The following is a 24,426-nucleotide window of genomic DNA, read 5'->3' on the forward strand; positions in this document are numbered from 1 at the left end:
TGCTTCCTACACCCGGTTCTACGCTCGTTTCTTAACTCAACGATAGTCTTCGCGATAAGGCAACTCTTTCTGTCACCTCCGATAGATTTTTCAATTTCGTGGAAACACAAACAGATATCGAGATAAACGAGGAACTCGAAGAAGTTGGAAATGACGGAGAGGAAGGCGTAATGAGGTGGCAGCCGGAGGGTGGATTTTAATCAAGAATCGATATATAACACCGATTCGTGGGTTGGCTACCGCGGACTACGCAGCATCGAGCCTAATAAGGCAGCATCTATTGGAGCCTCGCCTCAGGTGGCAGCGGGCTCAATTATCGGCCGGCATGAGCCGCCATTAGATAACGAGCCGGCAGATGCGCCACTTCGCGGGCTTCGTTCGTCCCTTCTGAAAAGGATTCGTTGTTTACGAGCGAGGAGATGTCTGCTTCCTTCCACTGGCTTCGTTCCTGATGCTCCTCTCTTCTCAACGATCGCTGCCGGGCACCGTTAAGGAACTTTACGTAACACTTTCGGTGGAGCAGTGAATGGTTGCTTCTCGATGGAAGGATGGAGAAGTTTCAAATCGTTCGATCGGCTATTGGCGGTTAAGTTGAAAGATGGCGGAAGAAACAGAGATCGATTTATTTATTGAACCGTAAAGTGTGATGTAAGAGTGTCGGAATTGGTAGAAGGAGATGGTATACAGTGTGAGGTGTAAACTGTATAAATGTAAGGAATATAGATGTGGGCTGGGCTGGATATTGTTTCCATCTTTGAATGGTGATTATTTATCCGTCTTTTAGTATCATTGCAACAGAAGAAAGTAGTCAATTATTTTATGAATTTTTAATAAAAGTTTTTAAATGTTGGTTAACCGCAGTCTTCTCTACCAGTTTACTCACTGCAGAATTCTTATATAAATGAGAATCTCTTCAGAATATATGACACACACAGACATAAACGTCAAATTATCCCGTAACAATAATTTCCAATCTGAAGATATAAGAAAGGATATGTAAATGTCTCTACAATCTCGTCAACAAATTTTATTATATAATATCATTGAACAAATATGACTAACAATGTATCTTCGCGATATCGTTGTAAAACACCAAAAAATTTATTCAGCAATATCGTTCGACAGATGTGACCATTTGTGCTTTCAACTTGCATGACGCAAAATTCTGTACAAAGCTTTTCAGAAACCTTTTTCGTAGCACCTGACCATCCATACAATCCACCCGTAAAACGAAGAACGTATTAATACAACATCAGTCACTGTTATTCCCGATTTGCCTGCAGGAAGGTACATCCACCCGTTAACGCCGCATTCATGCTAATCTGCACCGCCGCCCCTCGAAAATCGCAAGTTCGTGGAACGATGCTGGCATGACATTCAGCATTTCCTTTTTATTACAATCGGCGATCCCCATCGACACGATGAATTCCATCGAAGTCACTCCTCCCTTGTGTCCTAGGGCTATTCGAGACAACCTTCCCTCTCTCCTTCTCCCTGGAACTCGATCCAAACCATACCGTGAAACATTATTTCGGTGTTCGTGAGTCGTCTTCTAGACCCGTACAAATTGATTCGTAACGTTTCGCGTCGTTGACACGCTATTATGAAGGATCACACCTACGAGACTTTGTAGATGAAAGTTTCCTCTACCACGGCCGCTTTCACGCGTTTCACGACCTTCGACAGAGCCAACGAACCATCGGATCGTGATTTGCGCTTTCTTCCTTTCCTTTCGAATAGCGAGCAGACCAAGCAGAGGGGAAAGAAGAAAGAAAAAGGACGAAAACGTTTAGAAGTCTTTGGAAGTTGTTCCAATGAACTTTGGCGTCATCGAACGCGAATTTTTCGAGTCGCTAAAAGTAGGAGCACAATTATTACTACGGTCGACGTATCCTTAATCACAGTCTGTCGTTCCTCTCAGGGCTGTTAATTAATCATACACGCACAACGAACCACACCAGGCCAGGTAGAAATAAAAACGCGTGGAAAAGCGTACAATTTAACCAGTTGACTGGGGACGCTTAATTGCCGACTGTCCTGGTGAAAAAGTCCGCTTGAAATAATTAGCGAGCTTCGTTGTGCGGGCCGGTCTTGTTTTTTCGCGCGAACTCCTTTATATTTTTAAATGTAACGCTCGCATGATAAACGTAGTTCTTTAACCGCAAACGGACAACTTTATGTTATAAAATTAAGAGAGTATTTTGTGCTTTGTGCAAGTAACTTCTGTATAATATGGTCATTAAATTCTTTAAAAAAGACTGTTTTATGAGAATTTGTATTATATGAAGAACTGGGACGAGAAATAATGGTATGTTCCAAAAATTAATGCAAGTACTTACGCTATTTTCGTTTTATTTACACATACGACATTTATTGGTTTTGATTTATTGGTATATAATCTATTGGTATTAGTTTGGTATTTATTAGTTTAAAAAAATATATGTTTCACAGGTATTTTCTTTTATCAGCAATCAGTCATATTTTTTTTAAAAATTCTTAAAAGGATGATAAATATATTTGATTTAGTATCTCGAAAATTCCTCGAATTAGAGGAATTCTTCTATTGCATTCATGTGAATAGGCAAATTTGATCTTAATTGAAATAAGTGGATTTGAAGAATATCCATTTATTTAAGTAATATACTGTACGATATCAATCTTTCTTTGATTTTTCTCGTGAAATATACAATATATTTATTGTTTTTTGATATTGATTATGAACTCTTCTATCAACTCTTCTCGATCGTATCGTAGGAATACCACCTTATAAGAACATTGTTTATATTCATCGTGTAAATGAAAAAGTAGAATTTTCAATGTCCGGCGAAACCAATTTCTCTCGAAGAGATTATTGCGTTCTGCTTATGGGACAGTGACCGCATCAAGGATCGGTGGTATCGATCGTCACAGGCTGAACGAGTAATTTCGATCCGAGGGTACAATAACGAGGAGATAAATCGCGCGTTCCTCCTAAATCATCGACCGATTTGAAGTCCGTAGATTAGGCAGCCGTTCATTTCACCGATGATTAACCCTGACTGCCATGATTCTCCCCCTCGATGTACTTAAATCGTCTCCGGACTTTCATTTCGTTATAACCATGCAACTTTTCGTCGCCAACGTGATGCAATGTCGTGAGACCGATTATCAATCACGGGTAAAAATATGGTGAAAAGAAATTAAGCCGCAACCCCGGTGAGCGCGCAGTTATAATAAAGATGAATCACCAGCGAATAATCTCACATTTATAAGTAATAAATTCACCAGGCAATTTGCATGCTTGCGTGTAAATGTAGACATTACTTTCCCTCTCGGGGGCCACCTGCGGCATAATTTGTTCAAGCGTTTGCGAGTATTTTTACATTGTGAGGCATTATGTCGTGGAGCAAACGGGGAAGTAAAAATAAAAGCCGCGACGAGCGGACAACATCCACAGTGGAGGTCTTATAAGCCTGAATTACCTTATGAAATTTTCATGGAACGTATCTACCTACCGACTAAAAATTTGGGACAAACCAGAGTAACGGGACTTGGAGTAATTTTACACGATCGCTTTCTTTGTAAAATACGAGTATTCTGAATTACATTTATTTCTTTCGTGGGATGGATGTAGGGAGTAAATTGGAAATTTTTCAACATTATTGTTCTTTTTATTTTATTTATTTAAAGTCGTATAGTCCTCTAAGAATCAGCGACTAACATAGTATACAGTTTTATTTCATAGACTTATACAATACTATGTTAGGCTCGGCTACTATTCAGTAATCGTAGACATGTACAATATTAAATCGTTAAAATGATTATATTACGTATTTATTACAAATGTAAGAGATGTTTCACTAATGTACTTCTTTCTTATTTAAGGTCGGCTTAAAATATGAGATGCTACGTTGTCGTTCTGTCGTTATCTATTCTTCTTTTATTTTGTTTCGTCGTTGCTCCCACCATTTCAACTTCTATTTTAACTCATATACAATTTGCTCTCTCCAAAAAAAGATTCGCCATAGCGATATGACCAAGAACTCGTTTACACCTGCGACTTTATCATGCTTGAACACCCTCTAAAAGAAATAAAGAAGCAGAAAGAAGCAGAACCTTAAAATACAAGAAAAGATAAGGGTACGAAGTAACAAAGACGAGATTCTAAGGTAACATTTCCAAGCTGGAACGATCGAATCGTTACGAATCTCAGAGTGAAATTATCATTCCATCGTAATGCGGGCTTATTACGCGGGCCATGTGTAATGCTATCCGCGGCGGTTAGTGCGTCAAATGTGGCTTTGTTGCGTGATTAATGCCCTCCTCGTAGCTGACACCTCGCGGAGTTTAATTGCACCTTATTCCGTATGAATATGGATGCCTGCCTCCCGGGCCACGGGGCCCGCAGAAGTGGCAGCAACAGCAGCAACGTAGCACACACGAGAGGAGAGAACACGGTGAGGAACGACGAGAAGAGGAGGGGGGATACTGGTAGGCCGCGAGCAGGATAAAAAATGCAATTACGATTTTGAAAAATGGGCCAGGCCGTGACGGGAACGAGCAGCCTTGGCGACCGGTTCCAGGTTTAGGACCCGGTGGATCCAAGCGTTCCTAGATTAGATCCGCTTGATCCTTGCCCGTTTGATATTTAGTCGACGTTCGCGCGAAATCTCGACGTCTATTGATCGTTTAATTCGATACTAATTAATTTTTATAGACGGCCACTAGCGAGTATATTGGTCGATAGATTGTCGAAGGAAATGTTTCTTTAAAGGTTGATGGCGAATGCTAAGGTAGATGATATCTTGTATAATGTGAATGGTAGGACTACGTGTGTGAAGGAAATTGGTAGATCGTAGATTTTTAGATCCTTTTAGATTCTTCGAAGTTTCTAACCTTTCAGGTTTGTGAATCCTTGAAATTTTCTAAATATTAAGTAACTTAACTGCGGTTCTTGATTCAAATTCGTGTTTCAACGAATACAACCACAGAAATAAGATCTAACTATACACAGAAATTTATTTCAATCTTTAAATATAACAACGAATACCGTAGTTTGGATATTTCATATAACCTTGCATCTTTAAATTTCATACAAATGCATAAATGCTCGCAGTCTATGAATGGTATATCAAAGCTATAAAATGAATTATGATTCCAGATTTAATTTTAAAAAGCATAGTAACAGAGTACCAAATACTTATAACAGTACAATAAAGTAATAAATGTTTAGAAAATGTTATTAGGAAGTAGGTTTCGTGTTTGTAACTTTATTACCCTTAACGATCGAGCTTACTCGATTAATTCTCGTTCGTTCGTTCCTGAATCGATACTAGGAGATTTCGCTTTTTTACTCGCACGTAACGATGCAAGATCTGCCGGAAATGGCTAGCACGAACTGTAGCTACTACAATGATTCTTCGAGACGTAAGACCAGGTTGTGCGTTATCACACGATCATCGCTGTCTTCACTATGTAACGCCCGGCAGCACGTACAGCCGCTTACAAAACCTGTTCTCTTACTCGTTATCTTTAAAGTGAAACCGAGCAAGAAAGCGATTTATGTATTCAGCCACGTCAAACGCCATTGACATTCTCAGATTTTCAATAAGAAACACACTCGCCCCCTTTTACTCTGGCTTCAGTGGCTTCTTTTAAATAGCATCTTTTAAATTGATTCGATATCTTGATAAAGTTCTACCGGTTGTGGCCTGCACCAGGTTGCAGATATAGTCGAAAGGCGATGCAATGAATAATAAATACGAATGTGAAAGTAATCTGATTTTTAAGTCGTGAATGATAAATTACTCTATTTAGTATTAAAATATTTTCTTTTTTAGCCTAGTGACCTCGAGTTTTATTTTATCACATTTCCTGCTGTTCTCTCAATAATTATTTTCCTCTGTCTCGTATATACAATTTTCTCCTATTCCTTATTAAATTATGAACAATTTCCTATGAAAGCCACTTTCCTATCATAAGATAAAAATCTACTAACACACGAATAGTCTGAAATGAAACTTCTGACGCGGCGAAAATACAAAGCAGATAAAAGATCAGGTTGATTACGCGTCTTTATTTGTATCGTGCTTTTTTCCATGTAATTGAATCTTATCTACCATCTTGGCGAGGATAGTAGGGCCCATGCTCGTAGCTTCCGTTCATTCATTAGTACTGGCATCACGGCAGCCCGCAACGCTCATATGTTGTCGGTGAAATGATTCTCTTTCAGGCCGTGATTCATGTTCAGAAGAGAACAGCGAGAATGACAGATGAAGAACGCGACACGGTATGAAATATCGCCACCACACGAAATCAATTTACAGCCGGGATGAAAAAGGACGATGGCCTTGTTCCGGGGATCGTTCGATATTGATGCCGCCTCGTGAAACTCTTTCTTTATATCGTATTGAATAACACAGCCAAACAAATGTTATATACTTTGTCGTTTTTATGTCGTTATCATGTAATTATCATCTTTTTTGTGGGATCTTTAAAAAGGAGCAAAAATTATACAATCGCAATTCTTTATTAAACTTTCGATTGGAAATAGTTTATTGCAAGATTACTAAAATTATAATTATTTATTTTAGATTTTAAACTTTCACGACTGCATACTAATGGTTACCCATGTTATGATCGTGTTTTTCAAATCTGCTCTGAAGAGATGAATTGGAACGTTCCCGAAATGTTGGAAAAAAGCGCAACATATTCTTGTTACAAACACGATCAAAACCCGAAGGGTCACAAATATGTTACATAACTATTTATGTTACTTAAATTAGTAAAGAATTAGAAAAAAAATTTGCAGTATTAAAATTAAGAAGCTATTAACGTAAAATGTGAACTGTGCTGCCAGAAATCGCGAAGTACAGTATGCAATTGTGGAATATCAATATTTTCAAATATAAACGGCCGTCATAGTTATCACGATCATTAATCCGAGGTCAATTAAATTCCCAATCGCGGGAAATATTTATGGAACCATTGGACGTTGGTCAGGTGTTTATTAGAAACAAGTTTAATCGTTTGTAATACTTGTTAGTATCATCGTTCCTCCTAATTTATTGGACATTAACGATATCTCATCCCGTTGCTGGCCAATAATTATCGCGAGAGCTTTTGTTTCGATATACCACTGAAAGCATTTAGCACCTATACCTGCGCCATATTCACCTACCAATCTATGCCCAATCATCCGGCGAATGGAAACCATAAAAATCTGCGTGCCAGCGTAATCATCGATAAAGACCTAATTACAATCCGTGCCAATCCATAAAGTTCGCTAATAACAGACTATAGTCTTGGAATTGCTCGAATTATTATGAACGTAACCAACAATCGAATTTTCTCTACGTGAGGCAGCGTGTAATTTCAAAAGTACGACTCCTTCGTAAAATTAAAGTTATTAAGTTTAATGAAACTTTCGAAGATTATTGCTGTTGCAGACATTTCGTACTACTGGAAACTTATTAAACGTTTAATTGGACTAGCTCACAGTACGATCACGTTTCGAGTTAAGAAAAATCGAAAATCCATAGCAACGAACGGGAATTCTGTTCCTTAAAAGAAAGAGAATTTTTTCTGTATATTATTGGGAAGATAATTTGTTGTTTCTGTTATTGTTATTTAAAGTCACACCAACTGCTAAGTTCATTAGTAACCATTTTTACGTCGAACAACATGTATTATGGTGGTATATTCATACAAGGTTCTGTTACTCTAAGATCGAAAGACCTTTGTTTTCGGCATTAAGATTTGATAGTTTAATACCTCATTGGGTACACGCAGAGTGTATAATAAGGAAAAATAATTTTGGAGCAGACACAATTTGGTATCGTAAGTTATAAGCTAATTTAATACATTGTAGATGGATGAAGAAGTACTGTATGATTCATATTCTATCGTTGGCAATATCTTTATAATATCAATCAGGAGTAATTGTAACTTAATAATTGGTCACAACATGTTAACAACGAGAAAGGTATGTGATTTAAAAGAAATAGGAGTTTACTCTACGTCATCAAAAATGTATAGTTCATTGATTAAAAATCAAATTATTCTAGGTACTATATACAAATTCGACGAAAGGAGAATTTTATTATTTCGTCGACTATGCGAAGTTTCAATAGATGACAGAATCCTTATCGAAGCTTTCAATTACAAAGTTAGTTTCTATAAATATAGAAGCCTGGAGTCGCATGACACTGCATAAATTTCAATTTCTTTTACATCATACTTCAAACCGTCAAGCAGATGGTACTTCGCGTAAACTCGAACTTCTCCGTCACTAAGTTTCCACCACAACGCTACGCAACATATGATCCCAGTCAAAGGCAGAATATTTCCCAGCTGCTCACCCAACACGACGCGTGAATTCTCCTAATGATAACTCGAATTTCGCCCAAGCAGCTTTACGAAAACGAGTTTACGGTAGTCGAAGCTACTAACGGCTACCTGCATTCGCAATCGTGATCAACTCCACCATGCTCACAACTGCAATTCGTTCCACGTTACATACCCATGTCGAGTAATCATTAAACAGCGTGCATACTCGCGTTCCCCCGACTTAATTGAATTTACACTCTGCCGTAGTCTCAATAAAAGTTGACAGCACGAAGCCTTAACGCGCGAACGCCGTCTCGGAGCTTCTCAGTCCTGTTTCCACATCTTGATAATTTATGCGCGGCCGAACACCGCGAAAGGGGATCTCCATGAACGGCCAATAACTAGAAACGAGCTGTCGTAGATCAAAGATATACATACATGGGGGCCGGACCGTCTGTTGGAGAAAAGGGAGACCTATGGTCAGAAAACGGCGAATCATCGTTGCCGTGGCAGCGCGCTTAATTTCCAATTAATTTCACGAGCCACGAAAAAATATAGGAACAAGCCGCGACTAACACCGACCGGTCGTGTTGCTATTCATCACAGAGACCTCTGCACGCCGCTGTGTGGCATTAGCATTTATGTTTCGCAAATGCGACAACTTTACGAGTGCTTAAATCGAAGATTCAGATGGGACGACGTCGCGAGACGAGTACATGACTTTGGATTGGCGCGAAGAGCAAATTGGTAAAGATGTTGGAAGTTGAAAATGTTGTACGTTAGATATTGAAATGTCTAGAGTCGTTATGTGAAATTAATGAGTGTTTGATCGTTGCTAAGAATTTGTAAGCTCCGTGCGTATCTCGGGTCATTTTTCATCGAACCATATCTTTTTATCGGAAGAAGATTTTTCAAATTTAAAGAAGATACGAGAGAATCGTTATGGATATGCCCGATTTTTCGTTTAAAGTTCTATGCTGAAGATTTTCTTTAATGATTAAGAGTTATTTTCTCCATTGAAACGAAAATGAGATTGAGACATAAAGAATTCGATGATCGCAACAAGTTTAAGAAGAATGGATAAGATGATCAGTATCAACTCAGTAGTTGAGAATTAATTCATCTACCTTGGAACAATTCGAAATCTTTAACATTACGATCTACAGCAATATTTATTACAGTGTCTATTTAATTTTTAAAATATCATGTCATACATTAATTTGTTTGGGACTTACAGAACCATTATAAATATAATGTCCACTGACAACATTGAATACATACGTTCTTTTCACGTCTCAGCTTGATAAAAACTGAAATAATTTTTTCATCCACACTTGGCATCAGTATAACAACATACATATCTTCTAAACCAGTTTTCTAAAAATCACTTTTACGATACATTGTATAGATCAATTTTGTAGTAAATATTCCTTTCGTTTCTGTATTCCAAATGCATCTCGTACGAATTATGACTCAGAGACGAATGTAAGTAGTTATTTTATGCGGATCCAGCTATTAAAAACTGACAATGTAAAGCAATAATCGCGCGCGAATTTCGGAGGATCTTCCGAATGGCAGAACAAGAGAATTCGCAGGGCGAATTCGACGGCTATAAAGGTAGATTTACGGCGTTGCACCACGGGGAAGATGGAAGAATGTGTATCTGGCTTGGTCGTAGTGCTTATTCCACTTAATAGCCTTTAACGACATCTGAAATTACCCTCGTATTTCATAGTCGAATAAACAATTATAATTATAATGCCAAGTTTCATGCTGCCATCAGCTGAAACGAAGTCATTCCTTTCCAGTTGCGGAGGCGGGGATTTCTGCATTCATGTATGCCCATTTTTTTATTGTAGCATTTGAATTTTTATATATGCATACACCACGAAAGGACGTATAACCGTGACTTCTATGGACGCTAAATATTTAGCATCACCGAAAACGAGAAATTTATTTTATGAAATATTCGTTTAATCGGTAAAACTATTCGGCAATAAAATTGAACCTATACTTAAAGTATAATAATCAGTGCCTTCCATATTTCTTATAAGTGGCATTTATAAAATTCTTTCCAATTCTTTCAATGTTGTTTTCAGTGTCTTAAAATAACGAAATCTACCCTATATAAAGAGCCTTATTTCATAGAGAAATGATATGTAAACCGCAGCCCAACTTCACAGAAAAGCAGTCTATAAGAAACAGCCCAACTTCATAGAGAAACTGCCTGTAAGAAACAACCCAACTTCACCCTTGCAAGAAACATGAAGGTGTAGGACCATCGAGTCTCTCCACCTCCAGAGAAGAAATCTCATCTCGCCTTTCATTAAATCATCCTCGAGAGAACACGTTCCCAGATCGAGGCAGAAATTAATTCATTAAAAAGAGCAATCCTATCGACGCATTGAGCATACACGCGGGAATCACTTTGGTGTTTCCCACGCGTTTCATCACGGCTATATCGATACTTATATTCTCCTGCTACCGGGGCAATACAATAAACTGCGGTGATACACGAATTCTGAGGACTGGTACCTGGTTTTCACGATATCGCGGCCGCGAGTGCCCTCGGAATTTGTTCAGAATTCGCATTAAAGCTGGCGTAGAAGCGGCTTCCAGTGACCGGTAGACCCAAAGCGGACGGCCACCGAAGAAGATACTTCGATAATGGTGCAAGCATGTTTATGGTTATTTCATTATGTTGAGATCGTTTTGCCCCTCTTGTTGCAACGAACAGGAGGCCTGGTTGGGAGGTCGATTTTGAGAGACCGGTGAACTGATAGAGATCACGATGCTGTGGCTCGATATCGGTACCGAACGAAATCGATAATCTTCGGTCCCGCGTGGAACTTAATGAAGTGGTGGTGGCCACCCTCGGAAAAAATCGCTTCCTTCAATTACGCCCGTGGCTGACCGCAACCGCGCGCATGCATAACTTCGATTACATTGCGAGACGTCTTACTTCAACAGGGAGGCTCTGCTCGTGTGCTTTTCAGAGGAGATTTGATGGACGTGTGGTACTCGTGTTTGTAAAGATGAACCGTGAGATGCTTCTCCTCGTCAATCGCTTCTGGTACTCCTAACTTCGTGAGCTTTTAATTGCAAAATATCGAATAAGCTTCTCGCATCTTCAAAATTCTCCAAAAAATTCAATTTCACCACGGAACGAATTAAATCGCATGTTCTGGAAAATTTCCAATTAAAACTCAGACTTTATCTACCATGCTATCATCGTATTATAAAACGTTTTATATCCTCAAAAGCCACTTGTATTCTCCATTGGAAGATCCTCGCGCGAGCGCAGCCTCTTCCTGTATTTCAATTAAACCATTAACCACGAGCCTCAGCAATTCCCTAGCCCTTTATAAAAGAGACTTTCCGATCGATACCGGTCGCCTCGAACGAGATCGTTCAGTTTATTATTATCTCTCGCGGCAAACAGGTGATCGCGCGACGATACTATATCCGACGAGAAGTTTCACGCTGATGATAGTAATGTCGTGAAACCGATGAGACCGAAACGTGGTAACGGGAAATGATGGTGGCTCGATCCGATTTTGCTCGGTCGATCGAAGATAGCCAAGGCATAGCCGGCGGTCAAAGGCGTCTGCAAAAATGCCGACACGCGGCCTCATCGGCATCACCTGTTTGACGGGTCAATCTCATCGGGAACTTGGATGCCGAGGTCTCTTTTAGTGGCGTCACCTTCACTTGATCGGCAGTTTAATGCAAGACGTTAATTAAAACGCTGTCTCTATCAAGCTCGCGAACTTAATTACGATCACGGACAAAAAGAGTCTCCGCGGGAGAGCAGCGCTTCGTAATGGCTACTCGATCATTTCGTTCGCGTATTCAGTGAAAAATTCATTGATCTACGATCCACTCGATAATTGCAATTTGTTCAAGGCCGCTGGGAAAAGAATGCCGAACTGTATATTGGGAATTTGCACGGACGTCGGAGTAAAATATTCGTTTACCGCGGTAAAATTAGTTTCGGACTATCTACTATCTACTTGGGATACTTATAAAAAGGATTTTTTAACGTATTTTTACTTCTAGTTTTGCTTACAATTCTCCTTGTAATTTCTTTTCGTAGATAATTTGGTCACTATTTGGAAATTATTTGGAATTTTTCTTTGATTCTTTAAATACGGCTGTGCTCAACGAGCGAGGGAAACATTCATCGTGTAATATTCAGTTTTGTTATTTTTTTGTATTTGGAGAGAATCATTTATGAAAGTACATATTTTATCCGTACATATAAGATTAGATATGTTTAGTACATAACTATCAGCATATACTTTTGTCAGATTCTATTATTCAGCAAACATTTTGATAATAATTCAGGACATATCTCTTTTAATATCTTAAACTGAAAAATTTAAAGAATTAGAAATGTTACAATTTCTTAAGACAAAAATATTCCACATTTCTACGTTTTCCGATGTACAAATTTTGTTTTGCTTTTTATATACGCCAACCATCCTGAATACGGACTGATCGAAAATTACTGGCCGTATTTCAGGGCCAAATGAAACGATCGGCACGTTAAATATTTATACGCGATGGCGTACACGGGCGGAGGGCTGGCTGAATCGAATCTGAAATTCGATAATGCCTTACTCAGAACGGTCCTGTATTCGCCCGGAAGCCGCGAATTATGCCGTGAGTCCGGTCGAGCGACTCACGCGTTACGTATTATCCTGTGTATCACGTGCAAAAGCCGCACTGCAGGTGATATTCTGTGTGGTCCATCGTGTGTATATTTCGCGGACGTTCTGGTAATCTCGTGGCGCGAGCGAGTACTCGCGCGTGCTACAACATTGATATCGTTCGCGCCGATTGTAATTCGCACGCGAGCGACGACTCGATGGGATACGATTCGCAAAACAATGCATTTTCTCGCACAATATCTAATATTTTTAAATAACGTTGTTAACTATGCTAATAGGAAAAGTAGGTTACGGAGCGTTAACTAAAAAAGATATTTTATATAAATAAGACAAAGGTTAATTAGAAAAAGGTTCTGTAATATTTAGAGAATCTTTTCAAATGCAAAGAGCATCGTACCTTATCTCTATCTTATTCAGATTTTTAGAATGAAAATTTTACACTTTCTTTCAATTAAATATTATCTACTAGTACTTTCAAAATGTAAAACTTTCACGATTTGGGAAGATAACAAAGAACATTCATTGAAAATTAAAATAATATTGAGTTTTAACATAAATTTGTCCTGTTTTTAGATTTATTATATGAACGCTGAAAATAGAACGAATACACGTCGCAATCTAATACCACATTTTTACATATCGGTCAAACCAAATTTTCTTCGAACTATCCAACTCTAATTATTGGAAGTAGGAACAAACGAGTTTCTACTTTTAAAGAAATAACATGGAGAGTCTGTGTAACATCGTTTTCATAATCGTTAATGGTACAGATTAAGCGATAGCAATAAAAGAAATAACTTCAGATACACACTACACTATTTCGTCTGTTTCCCTTATCGAGACCAAACCAGTTAAGTTTGTATCTTTAGTGTTATCGTCGGAAAGAACAGTCTCTTCGATTCGTCCTTCGCAATGGAACAATCGGCAGGATTGCGATAATGGCGACCAAGTATTTTTACTGAAATCAAACGAGTGTTTCACGATCGTGCTCCAGATTGTTGTACTCTCCCAAAGAACTGGATCACTTACCCTCAACTTTTAATCCTTCTATGGCGTTTTATTTTAAACCCTATTTCTTTGAAACTTTTTTCCAATTTAAATTTTAGAGATTTTTAAGTCAAAGATCTAAAATATAGAGCTTTAAAGATATTTATTTTTATTTTTTTTAGTCAGATGGCGTCTTTTATCTTTTAAGTAGAATTGAATATTATGGTTTTACTTCACTAATTCTTTAAAATTTCTTGAGCCAGTGTAATCTAGAATGCTAGAAATCTTTAATTTGAGAAAACTATGGTGACAGTTGAAAGAAGTAGTAGAGAAATATAATTTTTTGAAAAACATGCATTTGTTCTACCACGACCATCGTTTAATTCAATAAAAAGATATAAAAGTCGCGAGACACACAAAGGTAGTAAAATTGTACTGCATTCCCGAAATTAACGAGGAAACGTAAACAATGATTTTTAATTAGCACGCCTATAAAAGAAGGCAAAGGAACGAACCATCGTGATACAAGCGAATTGAACACTGAAATCGCATATTTCCTACGAACATTTTAGTCTGCAGGCACTGTTTGATAATTAATTTCAACGATATCGATAAAATTCGTTGAGTACATTCCGCTTCTATCTAAAAAATTCCGCGAAAGAGCATCCTACAGAAGCAACTTGAACCAACATATCGCACAACTAATTACTAACAGCCATGGTAATTTCGAAAGACCATCGTGTGTGGCACCGTGCATTCATCGTGCCGCTATCTCCGCTTTAAAGTAGAAATTTACCGCTAATAATAGTCATCGATGCGACAATAAATAAGATAATCGCGAGGCAGAGTCTATGCTCACCGCAAATACGCGAAACCTTGTAGATACATACATGTATACGCTTTTATATGAGTGAGAATATTTAACGATCTAATTATAGCAATCTTATTCATATCTGTATCGATGTTCTTTAACGAGTTTTTGATTCTACATACTGTTACTCGTGTGGACTTTAATTTTTTGATAACAACAATGCTTCGTTTGCTCGATAGCAGATATTTGTTCCAATTTTTAAAAGTACGCGCGTGAAGGTGAACTGTTTAAAAATTGATTCGTATCGGAATAAAAATTTTTAGCGCCTATTTTACTCCGAAATGAATTATATTCTGAAATAATGAAAAAGTTTTGAGTGAAAGGTTCGAATATTACACAACTATATTTACATTAAATAAGTTGATATATAAGCGACGTACAACAGGAAAGATTTTTAATTACAGGTTAAGAAGTATCCACTGAATGTGATGTTTATTATGCGATATATTTGTTGATAGAAATTATTCAAAGAGGAAAGAGCGAAGAATTTTCAAGTTAATTCAAAAGCAGAATAAATAGGTGCCAAGACGAAGCAGAAAAGCTAAAAATTCAATTGTAAGAAAAGAATTATATGAAACTAGAAGAAATACAAAAAAAATCATCGCTAATGAACTAATTCCTTTCAGCAATTGCGTCGTACTCAAATAAACTGAATATACAATTATAGAATAAACTTTCCTACCAATAGGGTGGTCTTGAAGTTCATTATCGACATAGCGTAATTCAACCTGGAATATCAGCGAGACTAGTCGTAAAAACGGCGAGAAATAAGAAGGAAATAAAAGGGTTAAGACCTACATATAACCAGTTCCCAGAAGGTGGTACACGGAGGACGAGGTTCACGTAAAATCTCACCCTGTGGGAGTTCATAAACCCCTCGAGCCAGTCGAGATAAACCAATAAAGCAGCGCGATAGTCGGCGAAGCAGGTGCAACGTGGGCGGTGAGTTACCGTGCGGGTCACAGGTCACCGTGAACCCAGCATCTCTGGCAATCCTTCTCACACACTCTCTGCACGCTCCCCTTTCACCTTCGCCTCTCTCTCCGTTCTCGTGGTCTCGCTTTCTTTCTCGTAACATCCTTCTAACGACGAGGTCCCGCAGAAAACACGGATTGGCTCGCCTTGGATCTAGCGATGGGAGCAAGGTGTACTGGAATTCGAGTCAAGTTTTTTGCTGGTGGAAGTATCAAATATTAGTAATTAAATATAAAAAGTTAGTGGATTCTGTTACTTTGCTTGTATATTTATTTTAAATGTTTAAAAGTAAATGGAGAATAATTATTTTGGAGGAAGAATCAAATTTTCATATGATTTTGTTTCTGTTTACATTTTAATTTACAATATTTTTATTTTTACTTTATTTTGTATTTTATTTTACGTTATTCAATATTTTTTATTAAGGTTAACGGGACGACATATTAAATTTTATTTACTACAAACTTATATTAATTAAATTTAATTAAATCCCTTGAATTATCTATTGCACAAAATTAATTATGCTGTACGTTTATTAAATTTTACAGTTTCGCTATTAAAGAAACTGTATAATTATATTCTTAATTTTGAATTTTTTAAATTTATCATTAGTTTTGTAATTCCTACCCGGATCTTCAAACTTCAAAACAGTATAAAGGAAACTTAAAGAAGGTTGTACAGAATGTAATAAAATTCATTCATCCATATGGTACATTCCAATAAACTTCAGTTTCCAGTATCGTCGAGGTATCGACATATAAAAAAAATCTTAACTGTGCAGGTGGACAGAAATCTCCGTCGTTTGCATCTTCGAAGATCTCCCCGATTCTGGAAGCAATCGATATTTTATTACCTGTGGAATGTGTACGGTATGGGTATCGATAAATTTGATTGAAAATTCTGAGGAAATCGCATGAAATGCCCATCGCTAGATGCAACGAGATACAAGAGGGTTGCACACTGCGGCAATGTGCTACGAACCTCTGGCCACGCGGTACTTTATCGAGAAGCACTGTAGAGACTCGAAGGCAATTTACGTTGCAAAAGTTTTTTGGTGTAAAAGCCGGACAGGTAAGGTAGTGACAGGTACAACTGGTTCTTTTCGTGCTTTCTTCCGTGGAAGACGCGACACGGGTGGTTGTTAATAAAACGCGCAATATTTTCTGAAATTTTATTTCATATCGATAAATGCAAATATGTACGCATCGAAATTTTTCAGATTTAATGAAATATTGAATTGTTAGATACTGAGCGTTATTTACAGAGAATTAATAACGTTCTTCTATATTGTGATTTTTTTTTAATTAGTCTTATGGTAGTTGACAGATGGCAAACAAAATCTGAAATGTAAAAGATATTTTATATTCTAAAATGTAGCGTAATATTCTATATTAATTTATTTGAAATATAATTATATTTCAATTTCAATGAGTAAATTAATAACTGCTTATGGATGGTTGAAATAGAGTAATTAATATATTAAAAGCGTTTTATTACGTAGATATGTACTTTTCAACGAAGCGCTTTATTAGTAAAACGATTCCATAAATCAATGCTCTGCAACAGGAATTTATTGGACACCCCACAAATTTATTAGAGATTTTTTCATCTTGCTAGGCACAAAATTCTCAAAGCACCGTTTCACAAAAGAATCTGTTTAATTTCTAGAACTCGTATTCCTAATTAACGTTCGTCCTAAGTAAGGTCCAATCCGTTTAATTCAATTTTAGCACAATTAACCGAGCCGTTTCAATCGAGACAGATGAAAGTAAATATCAGCGATAACGATCTGCGAGATATAAATCGACCATGACGATTCGATTGCCGATGTTGCAGAATCTCCGTGATCCCAACAGACTAAATTAACTCCGAGCAATCGTACTCGAGCTCTCCGATTGGAAAAAGAGTATACGAGAATCGTAAGATTCCTAGATGCCAAAGATAACTTTACATCTGCCGGTCGATTGCGATAATTAGGCTCGCCGTGGAGATTGATCGAAAGTCGCATTCAACTTCAATGGATCGGATCATTACCTAATTAAGCGGATGGCCGTGCACACAGTTGCCCGCCCTTATTACGCGAATTAATTAACTCGACGTTGCAGTACGTGGCTCCCGTATCTTCGGCTTGTTAGACACTTAGATGTAACGAACAATCCTGATGTTCGTCGAAAAAGTCGGTCCTGTGCAAATTTCGCGGGACTGGTTGAAAATCGACCAACTTTAAGCTGATTAGCTGGATCCATGGGCTATCGAATGAGAGTAAAACGAAGGATACGAATCGTTTCTTATATCGATACAAAATATGAAGATTTTTTTAATAAAATATATTTTAAACATTCAATTTTTACTGTAAACAAAATTAATGTTTATGCTCGTCTACAGACTCTGTATCTGTATTTTTATTATTACATATATAGTCAATAAAATATATAAATCTTTTAGGAGCCAAACTGATCAGCTTCGCCTTTCATTCGCTTCTTCATTTCATCCATATAAGGACACGGTTACTATTTAATTCTAGGGGATTTGTAAATTTAAAAAACAATGTATGTAACGTCATTTTTCTGTATTTTTCAATTTATTACGGTGAGCATGTGGCTTCCAAGCTGTTCATGTAATAATTTAAGAAAGTAAATTAAATTAATAAAATAAATAAGAAAAGATAGGAGTAATGTTTAAATTTCTTGCAGGAAACGTATTTTTTAACTATAAACTATCTGCGAATTTTTAACATAAATTTTGTATATAAGGATCTAATTTGAATGAGAACATTTATTCTTTTCTGTGCCGGGATAGATATGCGTAGACATTAATTATCTTCAAGCATTGAGAAACATATGTAAATTATAATAATATCAGCCAGAAGAAACAGTAACAAAACCAAATTGTCAAGTCGCAGATAACCGCGAACACCCCCAAAGAAGGCAGACCGTCTTGGCGCAGAACAATTTATTCCTCGATGGCTGGACCTGTTTCTCGTACTCGCGGGTAAATTGAAATTTTTTCCCCGCGCACCCGTTGAACTCCCGGGTAATTACGGACGAATTTTAGAGCCATTATGCGCCCCGGTCCATTCAAAACTTCGTATCCGTACACGCTTTGATCCGCCAGAGGAACAAGACTGAAAATAATTACGAAGAATCACGGCGTGCGGGCCGGAAAGCGGCGGTAAATCGTCCTTCCTCCCCCTATAGCGGCCAGATTCACTCATGGCCCCGTTCAGAATCGCCTAATGAATTTAAAATGACCATACGCGGTTTTTCGTCGCGTGCCCGACCGGCCCCTCGTCCCAGACAAAAACGCTCTGCCACAAAATTTCGGACGACACCCGTGCATAAAAATGCAAATCTCATTGTCGGGTTCGCGCGCGAGCCTCCTGTCTACACGGTGCCTCGGTTTTTTCTCTACGCTACCGTCCCGCCATTTCGCCTTTTTTCGACCACGCGCCATTATGCCCTGCTTTTCACCGGGCTCCAATCTCGACTAAATTCACTTTTAATGACCGGGGCCAGCAACGGCGTCACGTGAAAATTTAATTTGCACCGATGAAATCGGTAATTCGTCGTGACCAACGAATAGGAAAAACGGTGGACCTCGAAACTGTTTACCTATGGAAGTTTCAAATTTGGGGTGGGAGAGAGAAACTTGGACAACTTTAGAAGGTTTAGAAATTTAGACACACGTTAGTAATAAATAGATTATGCATTTCTATGCATTTATGCGAAATTTAAAGGTGAAAAAATATACAGAGTGCACATACCTAATACGCAGATATATGTAGATAGGTACCTATATAAAGTATTATTCGAGGGTGAAATGAATCTCTGCTTAGATTCCATATGTTTAATTTTGTTCCTGATTTGTATAAACGTTTGCAGTCTAGATGTTTGTGGAGACTAGGAAAATATATTTTGGTTTCGTTCAAGATAAGTATAGGGTTTAAATGCAATAGATAAGGATGTATTTTATCGAATATATCTTTCAGGACGAAAGATTTTCCTCTTTCCAGACAGAAATTTATTTGAAAATGAAATTTCTATTAATCCTGACATATAAAATTCCAGGAGTCATGTTCAGTATATTTTCTGCTGCTCATAACTTAACAACGACGTGGCAAGGGCTAAAATAATATGAGCAAATAAAATGTACACCATTTCCATGATATTCAATGACACTAGAATTTAATTACAATCGGTGCTCCCATCCAAACGGTGGGTAAAGTAGGAAACAATAAAAGCTACAGAAAGTTAGAAAAATGCAATGAAAGGAACAGCTTCAATAAAAATGAGTCAAACGAGCAGTTGATTCTCTTTCCCTATCAGGGTTTCCTAGGGTGAAGTAGTTCAAGGAACAAAATCGCAACGACCGTAAAACATGAAAGAGGACGAGATGCGTAATTGATTTAATTCGAGCCCGAGGGACAACAGCTGTTGCAAACAAACTTTTCATTTTGCCATCTGTATTCATGGAAGCGGTCGATCTCTGGGGAACGTTAATCAACCGTTCGGGGAAGAGAGAAGAAGGACACGAAGCCTTCTCTTCTGCCAAAGTTTTCAACATTTTCTCCTGTCCGAGAAGGACTCGAAGAGGCTTCAGAACGCTGACATTCTTCTTCTCCTCGTTCGGAGAGTTGGAGGATTTCTTTCGCACGCGTAATTCGTGCACTGAAATTGCCACCGCTCTAATTCCAGGGTAATTGCTCTCTTCTGTTCCCTGAAAGCCACCGGAGTTCCCTTTGCATTCCGTTAAAACTGCGCGACCAATTAAACGCGAGCATCGGACTAACATGGGGATGAGGCCACGAAAACTGTAAGGGAAGAAACTCTAATTGAGACGTAGCTATTTAAGGGAATTCGGGGCAACCGACTATTACCGCGGCCAAATGCACTTATAATCGACCGATTTTAATTATCGCGTGGTGAACTCCACAGAGCCGCCCCGCGATTTATCATCTAGCGGGCAACGTGTGATTCGCAACATTCGCTCTCGTACCGCTCCGATTTCGTGCGATCGTTCTTCATCCGTCGCTCTGGGTGTCATTAAACTGACCCCCTGGCCGAAACACTTTGACGGTTATACTTTTATCTTTCGGTGGAGATGAGGGTTTTTTTTTATTTATATATATATGATTTTTGGTGTCTGAATGGGTTCTACAAGGTGTTTCTTTTTGCTATCTTTTTAGTTCTGGAATATCTTTCTGGTGTATTTGCCCTGCCATAAATACACCAGAAAGAAAATGGCTGTTGCAATTTCCTTTTTTATGTCGTTGCATTGCTCGTTGTACTGATGTAACATCTTTTTTATTTGTTAATGTAGTGTGGATTCTTCCATTGATGCGATCTCAACATTTTAACGTTTTTATTCTTCCGTTGCGTTCTATATTATTGGAATCTCTTTTTCATATGTTCTTTCGCTGCTAACTTTAGTTACCGAGGCTGTCTTTTTAATATCCTTTTATACTGTTCTCTTTTTCGTATTGCTGCAATTAATTCTTCGGTGTTCTCTTAAAACTGTGTAAGTGCTGAAATTTATCTTTCTGTGAAAGCGAGGAAGAAATTGCAATTTCCCATCTTTAAAATTGACCTTTGAAATTCAACATTATGAATTACTTTTTCATGTGTAAAAAAACACAGGAAGGTAGACTCTGTCTATATCAGATTATCAGGACTAGGAAGTTGTATTTAATAGCGTAGAGGAGCTTTAAATACTTCGATAATCAAAGAAAAATTGAAAACTCAGGGATTGAATTTTGAATTAAAGAATACTTAACCTGAAGGAGTATTCTTCAAAGGTCACACCTTCCTTTTTCCGTTTTTCTCCCCCCCCCCCTTTTATTTTGCATTTATTGCCACATAAAATTACAATTTTGAATACAATAGCTTATACAATACATACAATACAATACCATAATACAATAACATAATAATCAGCAGAGAGCTAATGCTTAAGAATTGAACACTTGTAGTCTCTATATGACAATATACATAGTAAGGGTCATAGTAAGGGTCATAACTTATAGCAATTAAAGAAAATCGTAACTGTATTATATCTTTGTAATGGTCAAGTTTAAAGTGCGCTGCTCTACTTTCATATTCGGGTCCACAATTTTTAAATGAGATACGTATATAAAAGCATAAGGATATATTGAAAAAAAATCTTTATTAAGTTTAGATCGTGATCTGCACGTATTACATGATGCATCGTTTAAATATATAATCCAGCGTTGAAATTTATCTACATTTGTGATCAAAGTTCTATGCTCAGAATCATTTTCAAGCGCATAGAGATCTGTGGTTGCGTAAGGTCTTCTTTAGAAGAGGAAGCAACCGAGAGATTGCTGCGATCGGCTCGTAACCGACTGAAGGATCATTTATCTATGTAACTCATTTTGGCAACTTCCTCTTGAGTCAGTCGTATCGAGAACAGAATGGACGTCTGGCGAGCGGAATCCGCTCGGTAGGATCCGCGCGACGCTGTAGAAATTATACGGTTTCGAACTGTGTGCCGCGGCGGGCTCGGACAAGAGGAAAAGGCGCGAGGAGAGGGGGAGGGCGAGGGACAGTGATAAATCACAAATTGCACGAACTCGTTGCGGCCGAAGACAAATTGGCTTCGCAGTCATGAGCTACGCAGCGGGTAATAATATAATTATAGGACTGCCAGCCTCTTTCGACGTTTCAGTTTCAACTTCTTGCCTTCCCTTGCCTCTCTACGCGAGACGCCGCGGATCGCGTAAGCGCACTTGATTTACGATCGCCGGTTCCTTCTTATCGTTTCCTCTTTTTTCCATTTTTCGCTTTCTTTTTTAATTCTTTGGACTGTTGTTCATGGCCCGGTGTTACGTAGATGGATTTCAATAACATCGGCACGGTACCCGATAGCAACTGCTTACAAAGAGGAACGAGTTGCGCGTGACACGTTTCTCCAGTTTGCAATAAACGGAACCAGTTGTAATAGTTCAAAACCAGTCAGTGGACTTTGATTACTACTAATAAAACAGATTCGCCCATTTAGTGATGATGTGTTTAGGATACGTTCTGATATTCTAATTCGATCATCGTGAAATCGATTGGAAAATGACACTGTGAACAGTTTAATCGGGGGATGAAGAGAAAGTGAGATCAGATAGGATTGGAAGAACATTGATATTTCGGTAGCTGCTTGAAAGTTGTAAATTTTTAGTCTTGGATTTTGCTATGAAAATTTTCTATAGAAATACCTTTTTGACGTTTACATTGAAACATTTCTGCTAAATTAAATTGTGCCAAAAAGAAAGAGGGATATTTTGTATGCTAAATGGATGCGATTCTTCAACTATGGAACCTTTTACTTGAAAGAAGAAGATTTGAGAAAAGTAAAGAATAGATTAACGAAATTAATATTTAGAACGAACTAAAACATTTCTCTTACTTCTTGAAATTTTGTCAAATATCTCTTCTACACAAATTTTAACCATCACGAATTTAATTACACTGCTACTCCACATAAAAAACATTTTTACAGGTGGTTTCATGAAAGAGGAACACTCTAACTGTGAAGATCAGAAACGTAATCGGTGGTGGAGTCCACGCACGAGGCAAAAAGGGAACTTTTTTGCCGCGGCCAGGGCACGCCAACTCCGTTGCAATTTCCATTCCCAGCAAATGATCCGTGGCAAGAAATCTCTGTTGATCTCTCTGGAGCCGGCGGATAAAGAAATTAAAAAGTTTGCTCGTAATCTGGGAAAGCAAGAAGAATGGACGCAAGACGGAAGAAGAAGGGTTTCTACGTGGACCAAGGAGAAGTGGACATGACCGAAGATTGCCACACAGGAGGCTGCGTAGATAAGGGCTGCATGCAAAAGTGGATCATTACACGGGCATAAAGGCGAGGCAGCCGGGGCTAGGGCAATAAATACTTCAATCAGTGGCCTCTAAGGCGTCAGTTAGCATCGCGGCGGTGCGTCGGAGACAGCAGCGCAGCGGCGGCTTCGCAAAGAGCCTGAATCCTTCCACTTTGGTCCCATTCGACTAAAGTATGCCCGCCCTCTCTGACAGCCAGCTGCAGCCGTTCGCCAAACAGGCACCCCTTTGTCGTCGATCTGCATAACTCTCGCGCGTCAGGCCAAACGCCACTTTTGACGACGCGGAAACGCTCTATTTTCAGCCAACTTTAGTTTTGGAGATTAAATATTAAAGCTATTAAAACTTCTGGTTATGGGGTTGGGCCTCCTAAACCAGCTTCCTCGTTTTGTGCTTCTTTTGCATTTTTGAATTTTTTAGAATTTATTCTTTTTCTAAATATTATAACAAATACTTTATTTGAGATATTTCAGATATTTTTTATTTTTGGTACAATCTTTCACTTTTAATTTCTCATAGATGATATAATAGATCGTCCGCATCCAATGTAGTTTACTGTAATCTACTGATTACACCTACGATGTGCTACAATAAATATGAATGTCTCTTTTTATTATTAGTAACTATCCTCAATAAGTGTTATGAAATTTAGCAGAAAATTTTATTACGCAAAAATGTAACTAAAAAGCCGGTATACTTATCCATGAATTGATAATATACTCCGCGTATGATAGATTTAAAAATATGCATAACCCACCTTATTAAAAAT

General features: G+C 38.1%; 1 protein-coding gene across 1 annotated transcript in view; it reads left to right on the plus strand.

The window, feature by feature from the left end:
• Positions 1–23,647, plus strand: part of LOC132911195 (uncharacterized) — a 64,552-nt gene extending 40,905 nt beyond the window's left edge. Inside the window, exon 2 of the mRNA XM_060967614.1 lies at positions 23,320–23,647. Coding sequence (XP_060823597.1) covers positions 23,320–23,609 — 290 coding nt within the window. The 3' untranslated portion in view covers positions 23,610–23,647. The remainder of the gene's footprint in view (positions 1–23,319) is intronic.
• Positions 23,648–24,426: the final 779 nt, after the last annotated feature.

Source organism: Bombus pascuorum, chromosome 10 (assembly GCF_905332965.1).
Source record: "Bombus pascuorum chromosome 10, iyBomPasc1.1, whole genome shotgun sequence".
Classification (NCBI taxonomy): domain Eukaryota; kingdom Metazoa; phylum Arthropoda; class Insecta; order Hymenoptera; family Apidae; genus Bombus; species Bombus pascuorum.